General features: G+C 45.7%; 1 protein-coding gene across 1 annotated transcript in view; it reads left to right on the top strand.

Moving 5' to 3' along the window:
* ctnnbl1 (catenin, beta like 1) overlaps positions 1-26,685 on the top strand; it is a 109,056-nt gene extending 82,371 nt beyond the window's left edge. Inside the window, exons 14-16 of the mRNA XM_056274192.1 lie at positions 9,137-9,274; positions 13,982-14,054; positions 25,610-26,685. Coding sequence (XP_056130167.1) covers positions 9,137-9,274; positions 13,982-14,054; positions 25,610-25,698 — 300 coding nt within the window. The 3' untranslated portion in view covers positions 25,699-26,685. The remainder of the gene's footprint in view (positions 1-9,136; positions 9,275-13,981; positions 14,055-25,609) is intronic.
* The last annotated feature ends 613 nt before the right edge of the window (positions 26,686-27,298 follow it).

Here is a 27,298-nt window from a genome sequence, read left to right as displayed (position 1 = left end):
CAATTATATTTTATTTATTGGCCTATTCGTAATAATTCGTTATTAGCCTAGCTAACTCCGTATCTATGGCTTATATATTTGTAGCTAAACAATTAGCTAACCAATTATATTTTATTTATTGGCTTATTCGTAATAATTCGTTATTAGGCTAGCTAACTCCGTAGGAGCGTTTGCTGCTGGAGGTGCCCCTAACTCTGGAAAAGGCTGTGACTATTGCTGGACTAATTGAATCCGTCACATCTAATGCTAAAATCATGGACCAGAGAACTGCGGCTGCAGCGCCGCCCGCGGCAGCTGTGGGTGTGCAGCCGGTGGACTCAACCAGGGGACCGCCAGCGTCCACGAGAGACAACGCCAAGACACAAGGGCTAACATGCTTCAGATGTGGAGCGCGCGATCATAAAGCTTCCTACCCATCTTGCCCCACCAGGATGGCCCGCTGTAATAACTGCAGGAAATGGGCATTTTGCAAAGGTGTGTAGGGGGCCAAAGAGAGTAAGTGAAATCACAGATGATGTGGAACAAGTAGAGAGCACTGTGCCTGAAGTGACTATATTAAATATAGATACTGTAGCTCGCACTGGAAATAAAATAATGTGCACAGTACAGATGGCTGTTGAGGGACAGACAACACAAAATGTGGAACTTATGCTGGACACGGGCTCTGCCGTTTCAATCCTTCCCAATGCTGGACACGGGCTCTGCCGTTTCAATCCTTCCCAATGCAATGTTAATGCAACTTTTCCCAAACGCCCCACTGAGTACACCGACACTGAAACGTGTGAGTTACGGAGGCAATCCTATTCCTGTGAGTGGAACTCTACATGCCACTGTGTCATATGCCAGTAAAAGTATGAGGAGTGAGATATATGTTACACACTTGGGCATGGCCATTCTAGGCAGAGACTTGTTTGCTGGACTTGAGATGCAGTTAGTGAATGGCCAGGTTGCAAGTCCAACCTGCTCCCCAGTCACACGTCACCCAGATGCTGTTTCATCCATTTCAGAACAGGGCAATGGGGAGACACTGCGCTATGCAAAAGGATTTGTTCACAAAATCAAAGTGCGCACAGATGTGACCCCAATTCAGCAAAGACTGCACCGCCTACCTTTTGCAGTGAGAGGTGCAGTTATGCAGGAGCTTGAGAAGCTTCAAAGACAGGACATTATAGAGCCTATCGAGTCATCAGAGTGGGTTTCCCCTATTGTAGTGACCGCAAAGAAAGAGGGAGCTATTAGGTTATGTGTGGACTTAAGGGAGCCTAATAAGGCTGTAGTGGTGGACAGCTACCCTCTCCCACACATGGAGGAAATGTTTTCAGAGCTCAGAGGGGGAACTGTTTTCTCCACACTGGGCCTGCAGAGTGCATAGCATCAGGTGCTGCTCCATGAGGACAGCAGAAATCTCACAGCTTTCATCACACACGAGGGTCTCTTCAGGTTAAACGTGTCCCATATGGACTGGCTTCAGGGCCTAGCTGCTTCCAGCGGATGATGACAACCATACTGAAAGACTTACCTGGGTGCCAATGCTACTTGGATGATGTGATCATCCATGGGAAAGCCAGGGAACAACATGATGCCTATCTCCAAGCAGTACTCCAGGCCATCAATGCATCAGGACTGAAACTGAACATGGCAAAAATAGAAGGAAAGGAGTGGACAGCATCAACCAGAGACTTTCTCCAGGTCTACAGGGCAACCAGGCATGCCACCACTCAATGCTCCCCTGCAGAGCTGTTGCACGGACGTCAGATGCACACCAAACTCCATGTGACAGGCCTCCACAAACCACAGCTTGTCACATCCCTACAAGCACAAAACACAGCACAAACAGTGAAAGAGAAGCAGAGGAAGATGAAGGAGTATGCAGACAAGAAGAGAAGGGCAAAAGCAGTGCACTTTCCTCCTGGGTCTTGGGTCAGAGTTAGGAGACCAGGTATACTACGCAAGAGACAGTCAAAGTACTCTCGCCCTCTTCAGGTGCATGAGCAAAGAGGCCAGTACACTTACAGACGGTCTGATGGGCGCACCTGGAATGCATCCTATCTCACGTCAGCCCTACTCCTTCAGGGTCACGCGGACCCTGGGCAGGCCCTTCCTCCCAAGGGGCCTGACATAGACTGTAACCGAGTCCAGCCTGACCCACTACATGCTCAACCCCCTCTGCAAGAGGTCAGGGTCAGGAGGCCTGTGCTTGGGCACAAGACTATGTTATGTGAGGACGATAAACTAAAACAAGAGTAGCCTATTATTGGTATGAAACTGTTATTTCGAAATTGTTATTTCTTATAGACCTAGTACTGTCTGTATGGAACTGTTATTTCAAAACTGTTATTTTTTAATGACCTAGTAGTGTCTGCATGGGACTGTTATTTCGGAACTGCTACTTGTTTTTATGGTCAAGGCATTCTGTTGTTATTGTAAGACTGTTCATAGCTTATACAGTTCAGCATGAGCACCACAGTGATTGTATAGCTGGTGATGGAAATGTTATCTTTTGCGAAGGGGATATGTGATGTCTTGAGTTGATGCAGTTGGAGGACAGTAGGGGGAGCTAGAGGACAAGATAGGATGTAAGTGACTGTAAGAGGGGAGAAGGAGTGTGACGTGGGTTGTTCAAGTAAAGAAGCGTATGCTAACAGACATGTGTCTTCGAGTGGTCCCTTAGCAACACAACAACTGCCCCACAAGAGATGCTGCCTGGCTGGCAGTGAGTCGGGAGACAGGCGTCGAACGTTAATAAATGGAAAATTTATTAATAACTTCAACTCATATTTCATGGTGTACAAATATAGCCTGTACACCGAAGTTCTTCCTCTGTATTTTTCCATAAAACTATGATAACGTGTACAAGTAGACAATTAAGTGAAAATATTTATTCATCTTTCTCTGGACTTCGATGTACATTTTCCCATCGCAAAACCAAAAACCGCTCAGTTGTACTACAAAACAGAAAACTGGTTTCCATGTGCATCATATCCTGCACTGCCCACACTCAACACGACAAAATGCGAATTTTGCGATGATCATTCGCACGTGTGACCGTAGCCTTACTCGAGTTGACGACAACTACACTCGTTACGTTACTGTAAGTGCAATAAAAGCTTCGTACCAACCCCAAAGCAAATTCTCTTGTGTAACGTTAATGTATAAACTTGGCAGAAAATACACACAAAATAGAAAACGTTACACTTCATAATGTACTGTATTCGTAATACGAGGTATGAGCTGGGTCTGGATTGACTTGCCAGACCGAGGTCTGGACTTTGAGAAGTCCTGTCCTATAGCATGGTGTTGTAACTCTCAGCTGTAGTTTGTTTGCTAAAAGCTACTGTATTCCCTCAAAACAAAGAGCAGTTTTCCTGGAAATTAAGGTAATCCTTTTCTCAAGGAGTTAGAGGGAACATGTTTTTTTTTCTTGTTTGTTTGTTTGTTTATTTTAATTCAAGTATTTTAATTCGAGCTTCTTTTCCATCTTTTTCCCCCCTTTTTTCTCCCCAGTTGTATTCAGCCAATTACCCCCCTCTTCCGAGCCATGCTGGTCACTGCTCCACCCCCTCTGCCGATCTGAGGAGGGCGGCAGACTACCACATGCCTCCTCCGATACACGTGGAGTCACCAGCCGCTTCTTTTAACCTGACAGTGAGGAGTTTCGCCAGGGGGACGTAGCGCGTGGAAGGATCACGCTGTTCCCCCCAGTTCCCCCTCCCCTCAAACAGGCGCCCTGACCAACTAGAGGAGGCGCTAGTGCAGCGACCAGGACACGTAACCATATCCGGCTTCCCACCTGCAGACGCTGCCAATTGTGTCTGTAGGGATGCCCGACCAAGCTGGAAGTAACACGGGGATTTGAACCGGCGATCCCCGTGTTGGTAGGCAATGGAATAGACCGCTACACCACCTAGTGCCCCCTTCTTTTGCATCTTTAATGGAGTCCAGTTGACAGCAGTAAACCCTAGCTTTAGGAACATTTTTACTGCGCAGTAACTATCCCCTGTCTAACAAAAGAGGGGACTGTGGGCCAATCTGTTACCCAGAGGACAGAGATGTCCCTTTACTGGGCAAATTTGTTAAGAATTGTTACTTTAATTATTTGCAGACAGTAGTTGACCTGGTACCCAAGGCTTTTATTTTGAGGTTGTACTTAGGAGGCACTTTTGTCTTTCTTCTCCGTGGATGTAAGAGTGATGCTGTTCTGCTTTCATAAAGCAGTGTTATAGTAATGGATGTTATGATTTGCATCTCAGCTCTGTGTAAACTAGGCTGTGATTGTTTTCCCAGAATAGTTTTATGCTGCAGTCATCACCATCTGCCCTTTGATGAAGGCATGTTTATGAGCTGAACTTCACAGCTATAATTGGCTTTTACATTGCAATTGATCTTTGGAGACAAGGCCCTTTAGAAAGTTTTAATATTGTTCCAGATTAAATCATTTGACTGCAAATGTCACATGTGTTAGCCTTTAGCTTCACACGAAAAGCTATTTGTTTTCATTTGGAACCTTTTGAAAAGATGCCCTTTTTGTTGATTTACTCTACAACATAATTGCTGACATATTTTGATATAAGACCACCAAAATATACCGACCAGGTCATTCCATATTGAAGCTCTGATGTCTGGTAGCTCCTCGTGTAAAGTGTGGTGTTCCTCGTGTGGTGAATATGACAAACATGGGGTGGAGCAGCTGTAAAATTAGGCGTTCAGTATGAAGATTATTTGAGCTGAGCATGTGTGCAAGTGGTCAGTATGAAATACGACAATATCAATATAACTGGCCATGAAAATCACAGTGCCTTGGGCGTCCAGGTGGCGTGGCGGTCTATTCCGTTGCCTACCAACACGGGGGTCGCCGATTCAAATCCCCGTGTTACCTCTGGCTTGGTCGGGCGTCCCTACAGACACATTTGGCTGTGTCTGTGGGTGGGAAGCTGGATGTGGGTATGTGTCCTGGTCGCTGCACTAGCGCCTCCTCTGGTTGGTCAGGGCGCCTGTTGGGGGGCAGCATGATCCTCCCACGTGCTACGTACTTCCCCATGGCGAAACTCCTCACTGTCAGGTGGAAAGAAGCGGCTGGCAACTCCGCATGTATCGGAGGAGACGTGGTAGTCTGCAGCCTTCCCCGGATCGGCAGAAGGGGTGGAGTAGTGACCGGGACGGCTTGGAAGAGTGGGGTAATTGGATGGATACAATTGGGGAGAAAAGGAGGGGGGATCCCCAAAAAAGAAAAATACTGTGCCTTGCAAAAGTATTCCACCCCCTTGACAGTCATCACTAATTTCTGGATTATAACAGATACTCACACTTCTGTTCCTGAACAAAGTTATTTTTGTAACCCATAAACTCTAACAACATGTTCCCAAAGCCAAGATAAGTTATGTTTCACTTTTTTAAAACAAATGACAAAGTACTGATATGTGAGGGTTGAAGTATATGCAAGCTCTATATTTTAGTTTTTAAGAGTGCCCTTTTGCTGCGATAACATGATTACCCCATGATTCTCTTGGGGTAAGTATGTACAAGCTTTGCACATTCTTCTAGAGTAATTTCTGTCCCTTCTTCTTGGCAGAATTTGTACAGGTCTTGCAGGTTCGTGGGATGGCACCTCTGCACTGTGATTTTCAGCCTGTGCCACAGATTTTCAATGGGGTTGAGGTCTGGACTTTGACTTGGCCACCCCAAAACGTTCACCTTTTTGTTGTTGAGCCGTGTCATTGTTGCTTTAGCCTTGTGTTTAGGATCATTGTCCTGCTGGAAGGTGAACCTTCTGCCAAGCTTCAGTTGTATGGCAGACTGCAACAGGTTTTCTTCCAATATTTCCCTGTATTTAGCTTCATCCATTCTTCCCTCAATTTGAACAAGGTTCCCCGTGCCTGCAGATGAAAAGCAACCCCATAGCATTATGCTGCCGTCGCCATGCTTCACTGTAGGGAGGATGTTCTTTAGGGCATGAGCAGTGTTAGGTTTGCACCACACATAACGCTTTGAGTGTTGGCCAAAAAGCTCAACTGTCATCTCATCTAACCACAAAACCTTTACCGACATCCTAACTGGGTCTCTTCATGCTTGGTAGCAAACTCCAAGCGTGCTTTTATATGCATAGTTTTGAGCAACAGTTTCTTTATTGCCACCCTCCCATACAGGCCAGATTTATGGAGAGCCTGTGATATGGTTGACTCATGCATATTGACACTGGTCAGTGTGCATGTGTCAATGTGCATGGTCGGTCAGAGCGCCTGTTCAGGGGGGAGGGGAAACTGGGGGAAGTAGCATGATCCTCCCATGCACTATGTCCCCCTGGCAAAACTCCTCACTATCAAGTAAAAAGAAGCAGCTGGTGACTCCACATGTATCAGAGGTGGCATGCAGTAGTCTGTAGCCCTCCCCAGATCGGTGGAGGGGGTGGAGCAGTGACTGGGATGGCTCAGAAGGGTAGGGTAATTGGCCAGATACAATTGGGGAGAAAAGGCGGGGGGGGTAGTAGACAACATACCAGCCACAGCCAAAACACAACAGCATTTGGCTGGCGGCTGTTTGTGAAATTCCCTCCCTGGGAGCCATCAAAATTACCCTGCGACTGCAACATCTGTATCTGCTACGCTACGGTGTGGAAGAACTGTCAAAGTTTGCCCCCACTGGTGCTTCTGGAGGAAAGATGGTATCTGTTGTGTCGAGGTGTATTACTTACTGCAGATTCATGTCGACAAGCAGCATGAGAGATAGTACGCTATTATCAACCTGCAGCCGACTTCAATACAGTCTATAAACTGTGAAGTTATGTCTGCACATCTCCATATAGACGGGAGATCAGAATAAATAGGCAGGAGCAGGACTACCTATCCCTACTGGGGAATTTTCTTTGTATTTATTGCAGCAATGTATGACCATATGTTATTGTTTGTGGAAGAATATGGACCGTAATATAACCCGCCATTTTCCATGTAAGAAAATGAGTTGTTCGACGGTTTACCATTATAGACACATTAGGCCTCATTCATCAGTCGCTCATACGTACAAATTTGTTCTCACACATGCTCGGAATTTGTTTAGACAAATTTCTACGTACGTACGAGCGATTGATGAATGAGGCCCATTGTGTGAGGCTGTTTTGATTTGTTTTGGGGTTGTTTATTTTGTCACTCTAGTGACTAAGACTCCTGATTCCACAACCCCCCCCCCCCGGCCCAGTTCTTAATCCGTAATGTTGATTAATGTGAGCCGTGTGCATATTGACAGGAGCTTGTTATTTGCATACTGACCGGGTTGTTAAGATGGATAACTATGCAGGTGTGTGTGTGTGTGTGTGTGTGTGTGTGTGTGTAGGTGTGGGTTTCGGCGGCTGTGTGCTGCTTCACTGCGAAATCCATTGATTTGTGTCTGGTCAATGAAGAAAATAGATCTGTGAGAAGGTTGGAAAACAACACCTGAATTAAACTTATTCCCCGAGTTTGGGGCTGCATCCCTGCTTTCGATTTTGTGTGTGTGTGTGTGTGTGTGTGTGTGTGTGTGTGTGTGTGTGTGTGTGTGTGTGTGTGTGTGTGTGTGTGTGTGTGTGTGTGTGTGTGTCTCCATTTGAAGAAAATACATGGGACTGCTTTAAAATGAAAAGCTGTTAATTTTTAGCTTTTGTAAAAGTTTAATCCTAGACGCTGTTCTAAAATCCAGAGAAAGAGATGATAAAATGAGGTGTTTGGATATTATTTTGGATAATGTGTGCTGTTGCTAGGTGGTTGCTAGGTTGGGGCAAAATATTTGGTTGTTAGGTGGCTGGTAGGATGTTGCTAGATGGTTGTGAAGGTGTTGGGAGGTGGTTGCTACTAGGGCGTAGTAGCTGGTTGGCTACAGTGTTAATAGCTGATGGTTTGTATAAACTAAGCAGTTTGTTGCAGGGGTGTAGGAGGTTTCTGGGGTGTTGGTAGCTTATTGCTTAGGTTAGCTAAACAGTAGCCAGTGCGTACTAGATGGTTGTTTGGTGGTTACATGGGTAAACTAGGATATTGTTCGGGTCCACTAAGTGGTTCATGGCAAGGTTTCTGGCACCACGCTGTAATTCTGGTGCACATGGATTTTAGGTTTATAATTTTTGATAGCGTTTTAATAAAGCAGTAAAAATACCTCACAATTACTAGTGATAGGTGAGCAGGGTAGTCAGTTACTTAATCAGAGCTACATTCTCTGAGTTTCCATGTAGCATGCAGACAATGGAGCCTAAATTTATGAAAGCTGATGAGGACACAAGCCCCACACCACAGAGCGGGGTATAAAGAATAAATGGTGGTGGGCTTGGTTGGAAGAAAAGGATGGGAACAGAAAAACGCTCGGCACATGGTGCCATAAACTGAAAGAACCTGCTGCATGGTTCTGCACCATTTTCAAAGAAATTGTGCAAGCAGAGGCAGCATGGTGGCGCAATGGTTAGCGCGGTCGCCTCACAGAAAGAAGGTCCTGGGTTTGACCCCCAGGGTAGCCCAACCTTGGGGGTCATCCCAGGTCATTGTTTGTGTGGAGTTTGCATGTTCTCCCCGTGTCTGCGTGGGTTTCCCACAGTCCCAAGACATGCAGGTCAGGTGACTCAGCCATACTAAATTGTCCCTAGGTGGGAATGTGTCGGCCCTGTGATAGACTGGTGGCCTGTCCGGGGTGTCTCCCCGCCTGCCGCCCAGTGACTGCTGGGATAGGCTCCAGCATCCCGCAACCCTAATTAGGATAAGCGGCTTGGATAATGGATGGGTGGTACGAGCAGAAAGAAGGTGCTGTTTCGGCGTCCAGTTCACAGGGTAGCTGTTAACGCATTCCAACACACGGCATAATGGCCAGGAGCGACAGCTACCACCGCATCAGTGCCACAGCATGTTTGCAATCAGGAAGTGCGTGTTTGTACATTTATCACGGAGCGTGACCTTCATTCAGAATAGCTCAACTGCTGATATGTTGTCAGGGGTCCAGCAAAATTATCTTTCCGGCTCAGAAATGGATCTTACTTTAACCCCTATTGGTTCACCATAAATTAATACATAGGCAAGAGAACAAGAGCAGTGACTGTATTTTTGCACACATTTATTGATCTTCATCTTTCAGATATATTGATAATATTTTTCTTTGTTGTAATTGTATACTTCGGTGTGTGTGTGTGCAGGACATGGTGCGTCGTGGGGAGATCCTAGACGACAACATGGAGGATGAATTTTACCTTCGTCGGCTGGACGCTGGTCTGTTTGTCTTGCAGCTGATCTGCTACATCATGGTGGAGATCAGCAACTCAGGGATATCACAGGTACACACAAACATCACACCTCAAGATACACGTAAGATACTCAGCCCTCAACCAGGGTGTGGCCGGAAGACACTGAATCGAGAGAGGACCAATGATCCGCTCAATGACGCCGTTTTGAGATGCATCACGTGCAAATGTTTTTATGTTTTAAATATGTCAGGTCACACATTTTAATAATAAAGTTTTAATATTATTTCTATGCTCACCACAAAAAGTAAGGAAATGTGTGTTTGGTAGATTATTTCTTTGTTGTAACAATGCTTCTTGGCAATAAACCTTATATGATTGGAAAGCCTGTTTATTTCCCTTTTAAATGGGGCCACATTTGTAAGGAACATGCATTTGTGGGATGAGCAGCAGAGCTGAGTATGTGGGTTGCGCCCATGAAAAATTTGCCAAATCTTCTCTGCCAATACCAAACAGCTTATTTTGCTGTTGCTATTGACTCTTGTTTTGAGCTTCTGGTACCCCAGGTGCTGACAATCAGCTGCCTGATATAAGATCTATTGCCAAGAAGCATGGTTACAACACAGAAATAATCTACCAAACACAAATTTCCTTACTTTTTGTGCTAAGTTTATATGTTTCTTTGCTGAAAAAAGTAAATGATGCATTTAAACCTGTACTGATTAGGAATATATGCCGATTAAAAAAATGCTCTTTTTTATAATTGTGTTAAAGCTCATTTTAAATCCTTTTTTTTTTTTTTTCTCCAAAATAGTAATGGACTGTGTTGACATTTCAAACCTGGTTCACCTGAACTAGCCTATTGAGAAGAATTTCTGTAGAATTATTTCAATTTATGTCACCATCATTGATAGATAGATTGATTGCTAGACTGATCATTGATAGATTGATAGATGGTAGTGAGACCAGCTATGTTGTATGGTTTGGAGACAGTGGCGCTGATGAAGACAGGTGGTGGACCTGGAGGTGGCAGAATTGAAGATGCTGAGATTTTCATTGGGAATGATGAAGAAGGACAGGATTAGGAACGAGTATATTAGAGGGACAGCTCAAGTTTGACGGTTTGGAGACAAAGCAAGAGAGGCAAGATTGAGATGGTTTGGACATGTGTGGAGGAGAGATGCTGGGTATATTGGGGGAAGGATGCTGAATATGGAGCTGCCAGGGAAGAGGAGAAGAGGAAGGCCAAAGAGGAGGTTTATGGATGTGGTGAGGGAGGACATACAGGTGGCTGGTGTGACAGAGGAAGATGCAGAGGACAGGAAGAGTGGGAAACTGATGATCCGCTGTGGCGACCCCTAACGGGAGCAGCCAAAAGTAGTAGTAGTAGTAGTAGTAGCAGTAGTAGTATGTCACCATCATATGTGAAACAGAAAACTGATAACCAGTATTATGAACCTTCTCCACATCATACGGTCTGATCCAGTTGGAGCCAGGAGTTGTTGGATTTTGTGCCTTATTGGATTTTTTAAGTCTCACCACTAAATTCAAGCTACAGAGAACACGGCCCTCTTATTTGAGAATTCACTCTTACCGAAACGCTTCTGTCACAACACCGTGCCTAACTTCAGTGTAAAAGTTTGGACTGGAATGTTTGCACCTTGTTCATTGTTTTCACCTTGTAACTGAATTAAATAAAACGTCAGGAGATAGAGCAGTGGAGTAGGTTGGGGCCATACTATCAATTTTTAACAAGCCTAAATAACTACGCTGTTCTCTAGACCAGATTTTCTCATCTATATACTTGATTTGTAATCTTCAATTCAGTTTATTGTCATTATGCCATAAAGCATAACAAAAAAAATTTTGCCATTCACACCAGTGCCCAAAAAAAAGCACAAAATAGTGCGAGATAAAGTACTGCAGTACAAAATGAACAGAACAAGACAGTACACTTAAATAGTGTAAAAACTATAAAACACTGTTAGGGTATTTGGCATGCATAAAGACAAGTGAAAGCCTGTGTAATAAATATAAATACAGAAAACATTGTTATAAAATCATAGGTAATTGACCATTGTCATTCAGTTATTGCACTCAGTTCCCGGTCAGGATAGCAGTTAGTGTGGGTGGGTGTGGGTGGGGGGTCAGTGGCTTGACAGCCATGGGATAAACACCTTGAAGAATGAAGAACAAACCTAGCTTGAGTATATAAGAACCCTCTTTTGATGTGCAGATCTTCTTTTTTTTTTCTTTTTTAATTTTTCACCGTTGTTCTCCCCAAATGTACTTGGCCAATTACCCCACTCTTCCAAGCTGCCCCAGTCACTGCTCCACCCCCTCTGCCAATCCCGGGGAGGGCTGTAGACTACCACATGCCTCCTCCAATACATGTGGCGTCGCCAGCCACTTCTTTTCACCTGAGGAGTTTCACCAGGGGGACGTAGCACGTGGGAGGATCATGCTAATTCCCCCCAGTCCCCCCCCCCTGAACAGGCACCCCCGACCAACCAGAGGAGGCGCTAGTGCAGCAACCAGGACACATACCCACATCCAGCTTCCCACCCGCAGACACGGCCAATTGTGTCTGCAGGGATGCCCAACCAAGCCGGAGGTAACATGGGGATTCGAACCCGGATCCCCGTGTTGGTAGGCAACAGAATAGAGCATAGAGCTACCTGGAAGATCATAACAAGAAGTGATATAGTTTTTAGCATGTTAAGGTGGCAAGCAAACACTTTTAAGTGTGCTAATATAGTGATGGTCACTATGAACTCCAGCAATTACACCCATTAAGAGGCAGTCAACACACATAAAACATGTCTGAGGATGTCAAAATTTAGAGGATACCCAAGGCTCAACGTTTTCGGTTTTTATTTTTCAAAGCCATCCAGTATGCCGAATTTTGCCACAAGAGGACACTGTTACATAACCTCACATGAACAGGAACAACTTTTGGATCCGTGGAAACATAAAATCCAGGTGAAAATCAGTTTAAAAATCTGGTTATTTTTCGGTAAAAATTGGTAAAAACCGAAAACGCTGAGCCTTGAGGACACCTTACCAACAACATAGGCTACACCGTGCTTTGGGAAAACACCCATAACAGGGCGGCATGGTGGCCCAGTGGTTAGCACTGTCACCTTACAACAAGAAGGTCCTGGGTTCGAACCCTCGGGTTGTCCTCTGTGTGGAGTTAGCATGTTCTCCCCCGTGTCTGTGGTGGGTTTTCTCCGCGTGCTCCGGTTCCCCCCACCATCAAAAGAAACATGCATGTTAGGGTTTATACTCCTGTCTGTGCCCCTGACCAAGGCAATTGGAAAAGAACTGAAGTTGGTCCCCGGGCCCTGAATGAAGGCGGCAGCCCACTGCTCCTAGCTACACAGATCACAGCTTGGATGGGTTAATTTGCAGGAACTGAATTTCCCCAAGGGGATTAATAAAGAAAACTTAATTATAAAGTTACAAACTGCGATATAGTTTTCAATACCATAAGTGTTTGGACATGTTAGCCAGCGGCCATACCAGCATGTACCCTGGCTCTGCCAAATGTCGGAAGCTCAGCAGGTATGGGCTTGGCTAGTGCTTGGATGGAAGACCTCCCGAGAAACCTGAGTTGCTGCTGGAAGTGATGTTGGTGGACCACTAGGGGGCAGCCTTCCCTCTGGTCCTAATAATAACAACAAATATCAAATCCCAGTGCAGTGACGTGGACACTGTGCTGTAGGAGATATCAATATGAAGTGCTTTGGGTGTCTAGAAAAGCACTATGTAAATTTAATTATTATCTTTATTATTATAATGTTTGGGAAACCCAGCCAAGATTAGTAAAAGGAGCTGAGAAAGTAAGATAGGAAAAGCTTTGTGTAGGGTTGCTACTACTTTTCCATGCGTTATGCACACAGACGTCACGTTACGGCTCTATTTCTCCACTAGACGGGTGTTATTAGAAATGTTCTATTCCATTAGAAGTTCTGATGCTTTCAGGTTGAATGACTGATCTAGAGAGAGGTATCTATTATTAATCCATCCATCCATTATCCAAACCGCTTATCCTGCTCTCAGGGTCACAGGGATGCTGGAGCCTATCCCAGCAGTCATTGGGCGGCAGGCAGGGAGACACCCTGGACAGGCCGCCAGTTCATCACAGATGCATTAAATTAGTTTTACTATGGGTCATCTTCTTGGACCCTCACTAAACGGCTTGAATCCAAACTTGATGAGGCTTTCACCAGAATGCTGTGTGCTGCACTAAATGTATCCTGGAAGAAGCCCCCTCAAAAGAAGTGGCTGTATGGCAATATACCAGCCATCTCAAACACTATGCGAGAACGAAGGGTTCGATTTGATGGTCATTGCTGGAGGAGCAAGGAAGAACTTGCAAGCGACACTCTGCTTTGGTCACCCAAACGTGGAAAGACACGTGTGGGAAGGCCTGCAAGAAACTACACCAATCAACATGTCGACGACACAGGACGTCCATCTGAGGATCTTCCGGCTGCTATGCAGGATAGAGACGGGTGGCGTGAGAGGGTCAGAGCCATCCGTGGACACTTGACCTGATGATGATGATTGTACATTACTTTGTGTGTGGCATTTCCTTGTCTGAATTTAGTCCGGCCCAGTTGCATGTGAGGATATCCCCTTCGTCTTTTAAAATGCGTGGTTGGAATTAAAAAAAGCAAATGTTATTCAGTCTCTCACCAGCCCCCCCTTGTTGATATCGATGCAAAATGGGGGGTGTTTCTCAGAGCTGGGTTTCATTCTTGCCCCTGTCTTGTGTGCTCTGTCACTGTGCAGCTGCAGCAGAGGGTCCACCAAATTCTCAACCTGCGAGGGGGCTCTGTCAAAGTGGTGCGACACATCATGAGAGGTGAGTAGCTTTTTCTCCTTCCACTTTTCAAATACATCGTTTTACAATGAAATCGGCCATTCCTTCTCGGTATTGTCAAATATGATGACACCCCTGAAAGGAAACGTGGTGCGGCATTTGTTGTGTGTCCTAGTGGGTAGAGAAACCGTCACGTAACTGGGTAGTCCCATGCATGACCTCCGACAGCACCAAATGTCCATCTGTTAGAATTGTCCTCGAATCCAAAAGAGAGAGAATATATTTGTGCTTTGTGAGTTTGTGTGTGCACGTGCAAGTACACATATTCTGTTTGTGTTTCTTCTTCTGTGATTTTATCTGCATATTTATTATGTGACTATGCTTTTCATTCTTATGTGCGTATGTGTTTGTGTGCATGTGTCTTTTAATGGTTTGCGTTTCTTCTGCGTTAACAAGCGTGTTTGTGTGTGTACTTGACGTTTTTTGCATTGTAGAGTTTGCTTGTGTGGGTTTTTGTGTGTCTTAAGCTGTATTGTGTATCCACCACTGACTGTGAAATCAAATGCACTGGCATGTCATGAGACATTGATCTGCATCTGTGTGTGTATGTCTGTGTGTGTGTGTGTGTGTGTTTGTGTGCCTGCGTGCATGAGGCATTAGTGTGCACCTCCACCCATTCCATCAGTCTGTTCCATGGTGCCCTCTTCCATTTAAGTGCCACGCCTAGTCAATGTGGGACTGCAGGAAAAGGTTAAATAGATGCAGAGAATGCCGGTGGCTCCGGCATCTTGACCTTAATGGGTTTCGCTTGCGGAATGAGAAGCAATCCCGGGGCAGGAAAAGGCTAATGGTGCTAGGAGGGCGAACACGGCTTTCACTCAGGCAGTAAGAGCCACACATGAGTTTTTCTTGAGCAAAGCACACAGGTAGGTTAAATGGCATGTTTGAAGCCACAGTGGGGATGACTTTTATTTTTGCTGGTAGACATACAGTATGTTGCAGCAGTTCCTAGAGATCTGAACTTTTCAGGTCGTGATTGTGAATATCTTTCTTGGATGCAGCTTGGTTGCAGGTAGTTGTTCTCTTGAAGAGTCTTATTACCACATACTAATACATCTGAAAAATGACATAACGGTCGTTTTTAAATGCCAAAGTTACAGCGGTGTTTCCTCTATATGGATTCAACAGCACCGCCGCAGCACCACTGCAAAATGATGAGCGCTGCCGCTCTGAACTTCTAGATTTTAAACAATAATCTCAAACGCAGCCCACACGCTCGCTCTGCTTCAAGCAGTTACAATCAGGTATGAGCAAAGGAAATTATCAACTGGAACATCCCCTCATACCTTCACCATTCAGCAGTCTCTCATTGGCTGTTCAGAATCAGAAACACTTAATTTGTCATTTCATGCAGATGAAATTAAATGAAACGTCATTTCCCCCAGCCCACAGCAGTGCAACGCAAAGACAAAACCCCATATCCAAAAACTACAAGAACACATATATCCAAACTAACACATATATCTAAACTAAAAAAAATCACTGTCCAGGAGAACAAACGCCAGCCAGGATGACTGTCGGAACTGCCGGTCTGCATGGGCTAGCAGTTAGCTTAGCCTGCCCTGCTTCCGCGTCCTGTCAGACCGTTCACAATCTATACTACCACAGTCGGCAGCAACGGGCTCTGTAATGCTGCCAACTGAAGCCCCGCTGGTCATATGTGGGCATGTTGACTAGTTGTTTTTTTTTAAAGATTTTATTTATATTTATTCATTCATTCATTCATTATCAGCCGCTTCTCCGGGGTCGGGTCACGGTGGCAGCAAGCTAAGTTAAGTAGGGCACTCCAGACGTCCCTCTCCCCAGCAACGCCCTCCAGCTGCTCCTGGGAGATCCCAAGGTGTTCCCAGGCCAGATTGGACATGTAGTCCCTCCAGCGAGTTCTGGGTCTACCCCGGGGTTTCCTCCCAATTAGCCATGCCCAGTAAACCTCCAAAGGAAGGTGCCCAGGAGGCATCCTAATCAGATGCCCGAACCACCTCGACTAGCTCCTTTTGATGCGAAGGAGCAGCTGTACTCCGAGCTCCCTCCAGATGTCCGAGCTCCTCACCCTATCTCTAAGGCTGAGCCCAGACACCCTATGGAGGAAACTCATTTCAGCCGCTTGTATCCGCTATCTCACCCTTTCGGTCACCACCCAAAGCTCATGACCATAGGTGAGGGTTGGAACGAAGATTTACTGATAAATTGGGAGCTTTGCCTTCTGGCTCAGCTCCTTCTTCACCACAACGGTCTGGTACAACGTCCGCATTACTGCTGATGCTGCACCAATCCGCCTGTCAATCTCCCGCTCCACTCGTGAACAAGACCCCGAGATACTTGAACTCCTTCACTTGAGGCAACAACTCATCCCCAACCCGGAGGGAGTAATCCACCGTTTTCCGGTAGTGAACCATGGCCTCAGACTTGGAGGTGTTGACTCTCATCCCAGCCATTTCACACTCAGCTGTAATCCGCCCCAATGCACACTGGAGGTCGCATTCTCATGAAGTCAACAAAACCACATCATCTGCAAAGAGCAGAGAGGCAATTCTGAGGTTCCCAAAATGGACACACTCCTCACCTTGGCTGCACCTTGAGATCCTGTCCATGAATAGCTCAAACAGAATCGGAGACAAGAGACAACCTTGGTGGAGTCCAACACCCACCAAAAACGTGTTTGACTTTGGGCCAAGAACGCGGACACAGCTCTCACTTTGGTTATACAAGGACTGGGTTATTTATGGTTTATTTATATTTAGATAAATAAACATATATTTATATTTATCTATATTTGTATTTGATTTAATTTATTTATTTATAGTGGTATTTTCATGTCACCTTTTAGTATCGGCTCAGCTCACTTGGAACCTCGACGGAGGTGCTACCAAAAAAAGGACCTGGTACCAGGTACTATCCCTAACTGTTGCCCAATGACAAACCTAAAAAAAAAAAGCAAGTTGAGTTGAGTCGAGGCGGTACCATGCAGTGGAAAAGGGGCGAAAGATCTCTTGGTTGGTCAGCACTGTGAGACTAGTTTGCTCTCCACAAGACATCTCGCACCGGACACTTGATAGGTTTGGTGAATTCATCCATAAATTTTATTAAGGATGTTCATAATTGAGACAGCTCTTCGTTGCACCAATTTGAAAAAAATGGAATATAAATTAAGTTTATTTTTAAGTGTCAGCATGATATGGTAAGGATCCATATTGTCCACTAGCCTGGTGCAAACACCTTTACCATGCCAAGGTTTCACTGGGCCCTCAGCTGCAGAGCAGATCACTAAGCTCCCCTTTTGGTGTGTGGTCTGAATAACTGTGGAAAGACTTACTACCCCAGGCTACTGATGACATGAGTAGAGTCTGATTTCTTTTGCTAAAAGCTCATTTCTATTCATGGTGTCGTTTGCAGTCATTGCTAACACTTGAGCCACTTTTGAAGAGTCTGTGGCACTTCATCTATCTAAGATCATCGCCTGAAGGGATACAGTCATGATTGTACACATTATCTATACGTATGGTGTAGGTATAACACTCCATTAGCAACCGTCATACTGAGCCGTCTTTTGTGTGTCCCTGAAACACTGTGTTGGCCGCTTGCATCACTGGCAGACACTTGTCCCATGAAATATGAATAACAGCGCTTCATACAGATGTATAATGTAGCGTTGTTATTCAGATTTTCTTACACGTTGCAGCCTATCAGCAAACTGGAAGTATGTTTTGACATTCGCGGATTTTTGCGACATTTCAGAAACGGCGGAGTGTTAATCCTTACAGTATATATCTAGAGATGATGATGATAATTATGACCGTTTCCCTTTAAGCTGTTGATTATCATCACCTGTCTGTTAGGCTAAATGAAATGACAAATCATGAGTCTTGAAATCTCTAATTTCATTTAAAGGTCCCATGAAAGGTAATTTAGAACGACCACAGACTTTTGACATGTCGGACTGAAACTGAGCGTCAGTGTGGAACTTTGTGGGGGGAGGGAGATTGGTCTGACTGACAGCCAATACTGACCAGGGGTCTCATTTATAAAACAGTGCGTAGGATCCTTACTAAAAGTGTACGTGCGCACAAAAGCCGAAAATGGTGTGCGCCAAAATAATGAAAAATCTGACTTAAATGTGTGAAAGGCGCATTATTATACAATCTGGCTTCAATTCACCACCTCGCCATCTGCGTTTACGTACAGGTGCGCACATTCTGCCATCAAGTTTGTTTTTATAGATGACACATTTTGCGTGGGAAGTGGCGTACGCCTCTTTTAGGCTCGGTTTTGTGCGTACGCAGTGGTTATAAATTAGACCCCGGGCGTTTCCAGAAGAATGTGGACGTTGGTATGCTATTGGCTAGTTTCAGTTTGGTGTTACAGAATTAAGTCAGGTCAATTTCTTTTCTCCCAATTGTACCCGGCCAATTACCCCACCCTTCCGAGCTGTCCCGGTCGCTGCTCCACCCCCGCTGCCAAGCCGGGGAGGGCCGCAGACTACCACATGCCTCCTCTGATACATGTGGAGTCACCAGCCACTTCTTTTCACCTGACAGCGAGGAGTTTCACCAGGGGGACGTAGCATGTGGGAGGATCACACTATTCCCCCCAGTTCCCCCTCCTCCCTGAACAGGCGCCCCAACCGACCAGAGGAGGCGCTAGTGCAGCGACCAGGACACATACCAACATCCGGCATCCCACCCGCAGACACAGCCAGTTGTGTCTGTAGGGACGCCCGTCCAAGTTGAAGGTAACACGGGGATTTGAACCAGCGATCCTCATGTTGGTAGGCAACAGAATAGACCTCCACGCCATCTGGATGCCCAAATCAAGTCAGTTTTGTTCATATAGCCCAATATCACAAATTACAAATTTGCCTCAGGGGGCTTTACAGCAACACAACTTCCTGTCCTTAGACCCTCACATCGGGTAAGGAACTACTACTACTACTACTTTTGGCTGCACCTGTTAGGGGTTGCCACAGTGGATCATCCATTTCCATTTCTTCCTGTCTCCTGCGTCTTCCTCTGTCACACCAGCCACCTGCATGTCTTCCCTCACCACATCCATAAACCTCCTCTTTGGCCTTCCTCTTTTCCGCTTCCCTGGCAGCTCCATATTCAGCATCCTTCTCCCAGTATACCCAGCATCTCTCCTCCACACATGTCCAAGCCATCTCAATCTTGCCTCTCTTGCTTTGTCTCCAAACCGTCCAACCTGAGCTGTCCCTCTAATATACTCGTCTGTGAATGTTCTCATGCATCCAGGTCATGGTTATCCAGAGGAATTGAATCAAGTGCAACTGGACTTGATTCAATTCCTTTGGACTCTAATATACTCGTTCCTAATCCTGTCCTTCTTCGTTACTCTCAGTGAAAATCTTAGCATCTTCAACTCTGCCACCTCCAGCTCCTCCTCCTGTCTTTTCGTCAGTGCCCCTATCTCCAAACCATATAACATAGCTGGTCTCACTACCATCTTGTAAACCTTCCCTTTAACTGTTGCTGGTACCCTTCTGTCGCAAATCACTCCTGACACTCTTCTCCACCCACTCCACCCTGCCTGTACTCTCTTCTTCACCTCGCTACTGCACTCCCCATTACTTTGAACAGTTGACCCCAAATATTTAAACTCATATGCCTTCGTCACCTCCACTCCTTGCATCCTGACCATTCCACTGTCTTCCCTCTCATTCACGCATAGGTATTCCGTCTTGCTCCTAGTTGCTCCTTACATCAGGTAAGGAACAACTCCCTAAAAAAAACCCTTTAACAGGGAGAAAAACTAGGAAGAAACCTCAGGAAGAGCAACGGAGGAGGGATCTCTCTCCCAAGACGCACAACGTGCAATGGATGTTGTGTTTAATTTACAGAATACACCACTGAAAGAGGATAACAGAATTATAATGGAGTTATACGATATATGAAGAATATGATGAAAAGGATGCCAAGCAGTGTCCAGACGCCACCGGAACAGCCCAGGACCCGAGCCACGTGACCACCATCACCATGGAGACCGAAAAAAACAAACATTAGTCACACATCTGAGTGAGAGAAGGATACAACATTGAAACAAGATAATAATATTATGTGGATTTATAAGATATAAAAAAAGAAAATGTGATGAGGGGGATGGCAAGCAGCGTCCAGGTGGCGACCACCATCACCATGGAGACCTGGGAGGAGGACAGACTGCACGTGCCCACAAGGGAGGCTCACATCACACCATTCACACACACACACAAGAGAAAGGAGAAGACATTCAGAGAGAGAGAGAAAAGACATGTGAGAGAAGAGAACAGTTTGCAGTAGTCAATAATCTATAGTCTATACTCTCATCAGCACAACAGTGCTTAGTAAATTCATTTCTCATCTTTTCTCATTTTCCTTCTCCGTTCATTGGACAAGTCTTGTTATTGTACATGAGCAGGATGACACAAGTAAAACAGTCATTATTTCTTTTTCAACACTAAAAGAAATGAAATATCTTTTTGTGAATTTCTGGAACGTAGTGCTAAACACGTGGAAATTAAATGCAGATACAGAGAGGAAAGAAGAATGAAAACACATTTTTCGTTTCATGGGGTCTTTATAGAACGAGTTCAGCAGATGTTTGTTTTAACCAAGTCGCGCATGCAAATCAGGCCACGTTTGGATTTTTTTTTCTCACATTCATCCCTTTAAATAGTTCAGATTTTCCTCCTTTTACTCTCATTTTAATGCGGTGTGTGCGTATGTGTGTTAGACCCCCTCATCAGATAATGATGTGTGTGCCTTTCAGTCTCAGACACGTGGACCGTTTGGTCATTTCTAATTTACCAGATGCCTCAGGAAATGAGCAACGTCCCCCCCAGTTTATTTGCCTCGTCTCTCAGCCCCGCCTCTTATGTGGCGTTGTCGTCGGCCTTTCAAATAAATGTAAAGACTCAGGCCAGCCTAAGTTACCGCCGCTGAGACGGACCTTCGGAGTGAGGTTTTGTGTGCCTGTCGTGGAGCGGGCCATGGCCAGTGACCTGGCTTAATGGCAAGCAGAATTCTGCAGCCACGGTACAGTATGCTGCTCTGCGGGGTTGCCATGGCGACGGCGGGAGACAGATCAGGAATGACAAAGGCAGCTTTTCAGGGAGTTGAACTGTCAGGGAGCATCTGACCTTTCAGTCAGTCTGTCTCAGAAAAGCAGTGTCTCCATCTTTTGTGAGGCGGCGTCGCTTTTTTATAGACGCCCGCACAAATGCTGAGATTGTCAGGATTTAATACAAGTTGCCTCTCGTTAACAGGCTCTGAGTGTGTAACCGTCTACGTCTTTAAATCCTGATGTTCTGCTGGTTAATTCTTACAGTTGTCTGTCCAAATAATCCACACCACTGTTGTGTGTGTGTGTGTGTGCGAGCGTGCAGTGTCCGTTTTATGCATTTGGGGAAAAAAATGTGCGGGACTGGTGCAAAATGAGAAGCTGTTCAGTTTAAGCTTTTGCAAAAGTTTTATCATTAATGCCATTCTAAACCCCCCCCCCCCCAGAAAAAAAAAGAAATTATAAAATCAGGTGTTCGGGCGTCCGAGTAGCGTGGCAGTCTATTCCGTTGCCTACCAACACGGGGCTCGCCGGTTCGAATCCCCGTGTTACCTCTAGCTTGGTTGGGCGTCCCTACAGACACAATTGGCCGTGTCTGCGGGTGGGAAGCCAGATGTGGGTATGTGTCCTGGTCGCTGCGCTAGCGCCTCCTCTGGTCCGTCGCAGTGCCAGCGCCAGTTTGAGGGGGAACTGGGGGGAATAGCGTGATCCTCCCACGCGCTATGTCCCCCCTGGTGAAACGCCTCACTGTCAGGGGACGGCTGGCGACTCCACGTGTATCGGAGGAGGCACGTGGTAGTCTGCAGCCCTCCTTGGATCGGCAGAGGGGGTGGAGCAGCGACCGGGACGGCTCGGAAGAGTGGGGTAATTGGCCGGATACAATTGGGGGCGAAAAGGGGAAGGGGGGGAATCAGATGTTTGAATAATTTTTAGACACTTCCTGGGATTTCCCATGTCAATTCCATTCTGGGACTCACCACCTGCCTAATTCCATGTGCCAACATACGGGATTACTGTGGGCACTGCACCTCTCTACCTTCAGGCAACGCTGTGTTTTGCTGCTCGGCAGTGTATAGCTCTCTTTTCCCATGGTGACCTGGCAATCACGCCGTCCTCCCCTGACTGTTTCTCTGTCTGCCTCTCTCCAACAGTAAAATGACCTTTGCACCCCAGCCTGCACCACACTGCCTTTCTTCTGGCAACTGAAAACCCATCTCTTGAAGAAAAAAGCTTCTCATGTCCCTCCCCTAGCATTGTGTCTTGAGCCTGCCTTGTTGAAAAAATTGAAATCGAAAACTATTTTGGCTTGCCTGGTCTTTTATTATAATTATTTTTTTTTTTATTTATTTCTTTATTTATTTGCATGATGATGCTGGTCGTGTGACTTGGGTCCTGGACTGTTCTGATGGTGTCTGGACACTGCTTGGCATCCTGCACGTCATAGTCTTCATATATTCTATTATTCCATTATAATTCTATTATCCTCTTTCGTTGTTGTATTGTGTAAATTGCGTAAACACAACATCTATTGCACGCTGTCCGTCTTGGGAGAGAGATCCCTCCTCTGTTGCTCTCCCTGAGGTTTCTTCCTATTTTTTCTCCCTGTTAAAGGGTTTTTTAGGGAGTTGTTCCTTATCCGATGAGAGGGTCTAAGGACAGGATGTTGTGTTGCTTTTAAGCCCACTGAGGCAAATTTGTAATTTGTTATATTGGGCTATACAAATAACATTGATTTGATTTGATTTTGATTTATTTAATTACCATTATTATTATTATTATTTAATTATTATTATTATTATTATTTCTTTCGTGTTTCCTGTTTTACATCCTGTAGAGCCGGGTCCAAACTATGGACCTGAGGCACTATAGGGCAGATGTCACTTGATTGACAGTACTCGTCGTAATATGCGGGCTGTTCCTAGTAGGGCGACCTTCTGGACTGCATGGATGTTGCCTGGGATACGGTTGGTGAACTTTTCCATCCCCTTCTTCATGAGTCCTAGAGCTCCGATGGCCACTGGTGTTGTTTCGGTCTTCATTCCCCACATCCTGTTGATTTCAGTCTCCAGGTCTTTGTCCTTGGTCAGCTTCTCTGTGACTTTCACTGAGGTGGGGGGGGGGGTTCGGATGGTATCGCCATGTCGATGAGCATGCACCTCTTGCACATTATTGTTATTGTTATTATTGTTAGTATTTTTGTTTATTTACTTTATTCACCGGGCATTTTTCTGGTCTACTTGAACACTTGAGGCCAGAAAGGAGCATTTTTTCCCATGTTGGCTTAGACTGTTGTACCCCATACCCCATACAAAAACGTCCTGTAAGTTATTTGTAAGTTACTCTGAATGAGAGTGTCAGCTAAATTTCCCCGAACTTTACATGTGTGTCTCCATCAATCTGTGTCTTTGTGCTGAGAAATACCTTTTCAAGTCCCTGTTTTTCCTCCTTAAACCCCTGCCATCCCATCTGTACTTTCAGCCCTCTACATGCTTCACATGCTTCCTAACACTGCAACCTCCTTCCAAAAAAAAAACTCCCATTGTCTTTGACAGCCAAGTATCCTACCCAAAGCCCCTGGATGTTGTCAGAAAAGCCCCTTCATTCTGCCCTCTCTGCTGTTTCTCCCAGAAAAAAAAAGTAGTCTTTCACTTGGTGTCTCGAGGTCCCAGGGTTTAACGGGTAATCCCTGCCTTAGAGGCCGAGACACGGCGACCAGCACCTCCCTCCCTCTCTTTCGCTCTGTCTCCTCTCTCTCTCTCTCTCTCTCTCTCTCTCTCTCTCTCTCTCTCTCTCTCTCTCTCTCTCTCTCTCTCTCTCTCTCTCTCTCTCTCTCTCTCTCGCTCTCTCTCGCTCTCTCTCTCTCTCGCTCTCTCTCGCTTCCCATTAGACTCACAAATTGACCATTCGATGATCTCGGGGGCCTTGTGATGGGCACACATGATGGGGAACAGAGTCACAGACACACATGTTGGAAATGCACACACCAACAGAGTACAAGTCGTCTTCCTGCGTCCTAAAGCTCGTCTGCGGCACTCTCGCCAACAAACAGAAGATGCTGTAGTCCCTTGGACTTCATATCAAACCAGTCTGACTTCATGTGGAGCAAAGTGATATGATTATGCAGTATGAGGCAGTGTGCAGATGTTCTCAGCAGCATGGTGATGGAAAGCCTACTGCTAGAGAGAGACTTAATCACTACTGATGATTATGAGACGAAGAAATAGTATATCAAATAAATAGTTCCCACTCACCCCCAATGGTAATCTTGAAATAGAACATAGCAGTCTGTGTTAACGTTGTTAATCATTTCTGAAGATGGGGTTCTACTCCAAGGCGGCACGGTGGCGCAGTGGTTAGCGCGGTTGCCTCACAGCAAGAAGGTCCTGTGTTCGAACCCCGAGGTTGTCCAACCTTGGGGGTCATCCCAGTTCATCCTCTGTGTGGAGTTTGCATGTTCTCCCCGTGTCTGCGTAGGTTTCCTCCGGGTGTTGCGGTTTCCTCCCATAGTCCAAAGACATGTAGGTCAGGTGAATCAGCCTTGCTAAATTGTCCATAGGTGTGAATGTGTGTGTGTGTGTCGGCCCTGTGATGGACTGGCGGCCTGTCCAGGGTGTCTCTCTGCCTGCCGCCCAATGACTGCTGGGATAGGCTCCAGCATCCCGTGACCCGAATTTGGATAAGCAGCTTGGATAATGGATGGATGATGGGTCCTACTCCAGGGTTTCTTGAGATGGGATTATTTATTCAGCGGTTGCAGCATCTGTTAGCCAAGGCTTTGCATCTGGTCCTGTTGTGTTGAGGGTGATTAGGCCTCTGAGTGAATTTCGAGATGGCGCGGTGCTGTAGGGCGCACTGCATTGTTTGTTCCAGCCCACAGACACCGAAAGGGCTTGATCTCATGCCCTACTTGTGGAGATTGGAAAGGCAGGGGCCATGCCCAGTCCTAAACATATTCGAGGCAGACCACGACCTTCCTTGGAAGGTCAAATCATGGGGGCTTTTGTGTGGGGTGTCAGGTGAGATGCTGGTTTGCTACGTCCAGTGATTCTCGTTCATCAGTGAGAAGGTGAGCTCAAGGTACATGGGTCAAGGTGAGACCAGTATTGAAGTCAAGTGTTGGAGCATCTCTCCATATTGACCTTTCAGTACCGAAGGTGAAAGTGTCCTGTAAACTGGCTGGTGTGGAGTGTTGCTGATTTTCCTCAGAAATTTCCAACCTTCAGATATGTGGAGGGGGTGGTGTTTACCAGGACTAGCAGCCTGCAATAATGATGCTTCATGTGGGGGTGTACTTTGTGTCTGTGGGAATCCTATGTGCTATGTTCGAGCTTCCCCATTCGCAGTCGACTTCCGCCTGCTGTTGGAGCACTGAGGATTAAATGCCGTCTCCTGGCTCCCAAAATGGCCTCGCTAACCTCAGAGGTAAGCAACCACCCCTGTGCGTTCACATAAACTGATCTGCCAACTTTTCCTTTTGTCTTTTCCAGAGTATGCCGAGAGTATTGGAGATGGGAAGAGTGAAGAATTCAAAGAGTCTGAAAAGAAGAGAATAATGGACCTTACAGATAACTTCTAATTGCACACACACACACACACACACACACACACACACACACACACAGAGTTTTCTCCTTGAAGGAGAAGTAATAGGGATTTGCGATCTGCCAACGGTCCCTGAGTTGAATCTGCCTCTCCTGCATTTCAGAAAGCAGAGAAAACATTGATTTAAAAGACACTTGAACCAATTTAATCAGGATGGTGAACATGAATTCACTCAAACAGTTAGTCTGTATATTATCTGCAGTAGCTAAAATTTTATTGAAATGAAAAATATGAGTATTTGAAGGACAAGAGATGGGAGCTTGATTTGGGTTGGCCATAGAAGCAAGAGAATCGGCTCTGTGCATAGTCCACTGACTTCTGGTTTCTACTGCAGCGGTCATACCAGTATCCTGTTTGGTGGCGTGTGCTATTGACAATGGCATATTTTTCGCGATGCCTGCAAGATTTACCATGGATAAATGTAGACGATATGCACAGAATTGTCGACAAACTTTCACCTGCAGCTACCAGCAAATGGGTGAGAGGTTTCAAGTTGTACATATCAAGTTACGTCCACAATTATGAGGACGGTCCGGATGGGCGGGCGGACGGACGGAAAGTTTGTGAAAGTTCGTCGACAATTCTGTGCATGTCGTCAACATTTATCCATGGGAAATCTTGCAGGCATCGTGAAAAATATGCCATTGTCAACGGCACACGCCAACAAACAGGAAACTGGTATGACCGCTGCAGTAGAAACCGGAAGTCAGTGGACTGCAGTTATGCACAGAACCGATTACAAAAAAAAAAAAAAAAGAGATGGTTTGGAAATATTGTACCCCTGTATATTGAGCTGTTTAGCTGACCACGTATGGTCATGATAATGAAGACTGCAGGATAATTACTGACAAACCACAGCAATATGTGCAGACTTAATATGGGTCGTTTCCCCTTGCTACTCCTACTCTGTATGGTTTGTTTGTTTGTTTTGAGTTCAGTTGTAAAACATTTCTAATAAAACATTTGGTAATAAAATCCTGTTGGGTTGTCTGATTAATGCCACAGCTTAGGGGTGGAATTTGGAAAGACCTGTTGCAGACCATCTGTGCTTACGAATCTCATTATCCCTGTCTGTCTTGTACTACTACGAAGGCCCAGATGAGGACAGGTGAGAAGCGTCCACACATGGGCACACACACGACTCTTGTTTGTCACTGAGCTGCTCACACGCTTGACAGAAACTCTATACAGCACAACAGTTATCTGTGTTTTTCCCCCCTCAATTAATGGCCCCGGCACAGCTGTATATATTCATGTCTTCAGTCTCAGCGTTCTCGGCTGTGAAGAGCATCCTTAATTACTACTGCATTTACATTGTGTGTGTGCGCGCGGAGAAAACGACAGGTAAACGCGGGCAGGCAGTAAATGAATGTGTTGGGAGTGTAATGAACCGTGAGAAGTGTCATATAATCCCTTTCCATTGACTCCGGCCCTGCCCCCCCCCCCTCCTCCTCCTATCAGCGTCAGCGTGTCACTTATTCACCGGCTCATCACGGCCAAACCAGTGGCTTGTTGTTTACAGCAGCGACGTCTCTGTCGTCAGTCGCACAGGAAAAACTCACGGATAAGCCAAT

Source organism: Lampris incognitus, chromosome 2 (assembly GCF_029633865.1).
Source record: "Lampris incognitus isolate fLamInc1 chromosome 2, fLamInc1.hap2, whole genome shotgun sequence".
Taxonomy (NCBI): Eukaryota; Metazoa; Chordata; class Actinopteri; order Lampriformes; family Lampridae; genus Lampris; species Lampris incognitus.
The sequence above is the reverse complement of the archived record's forward strand: the minus strand, read 5'-3'. Positions and strand labels throughout refer to the sequence as shown.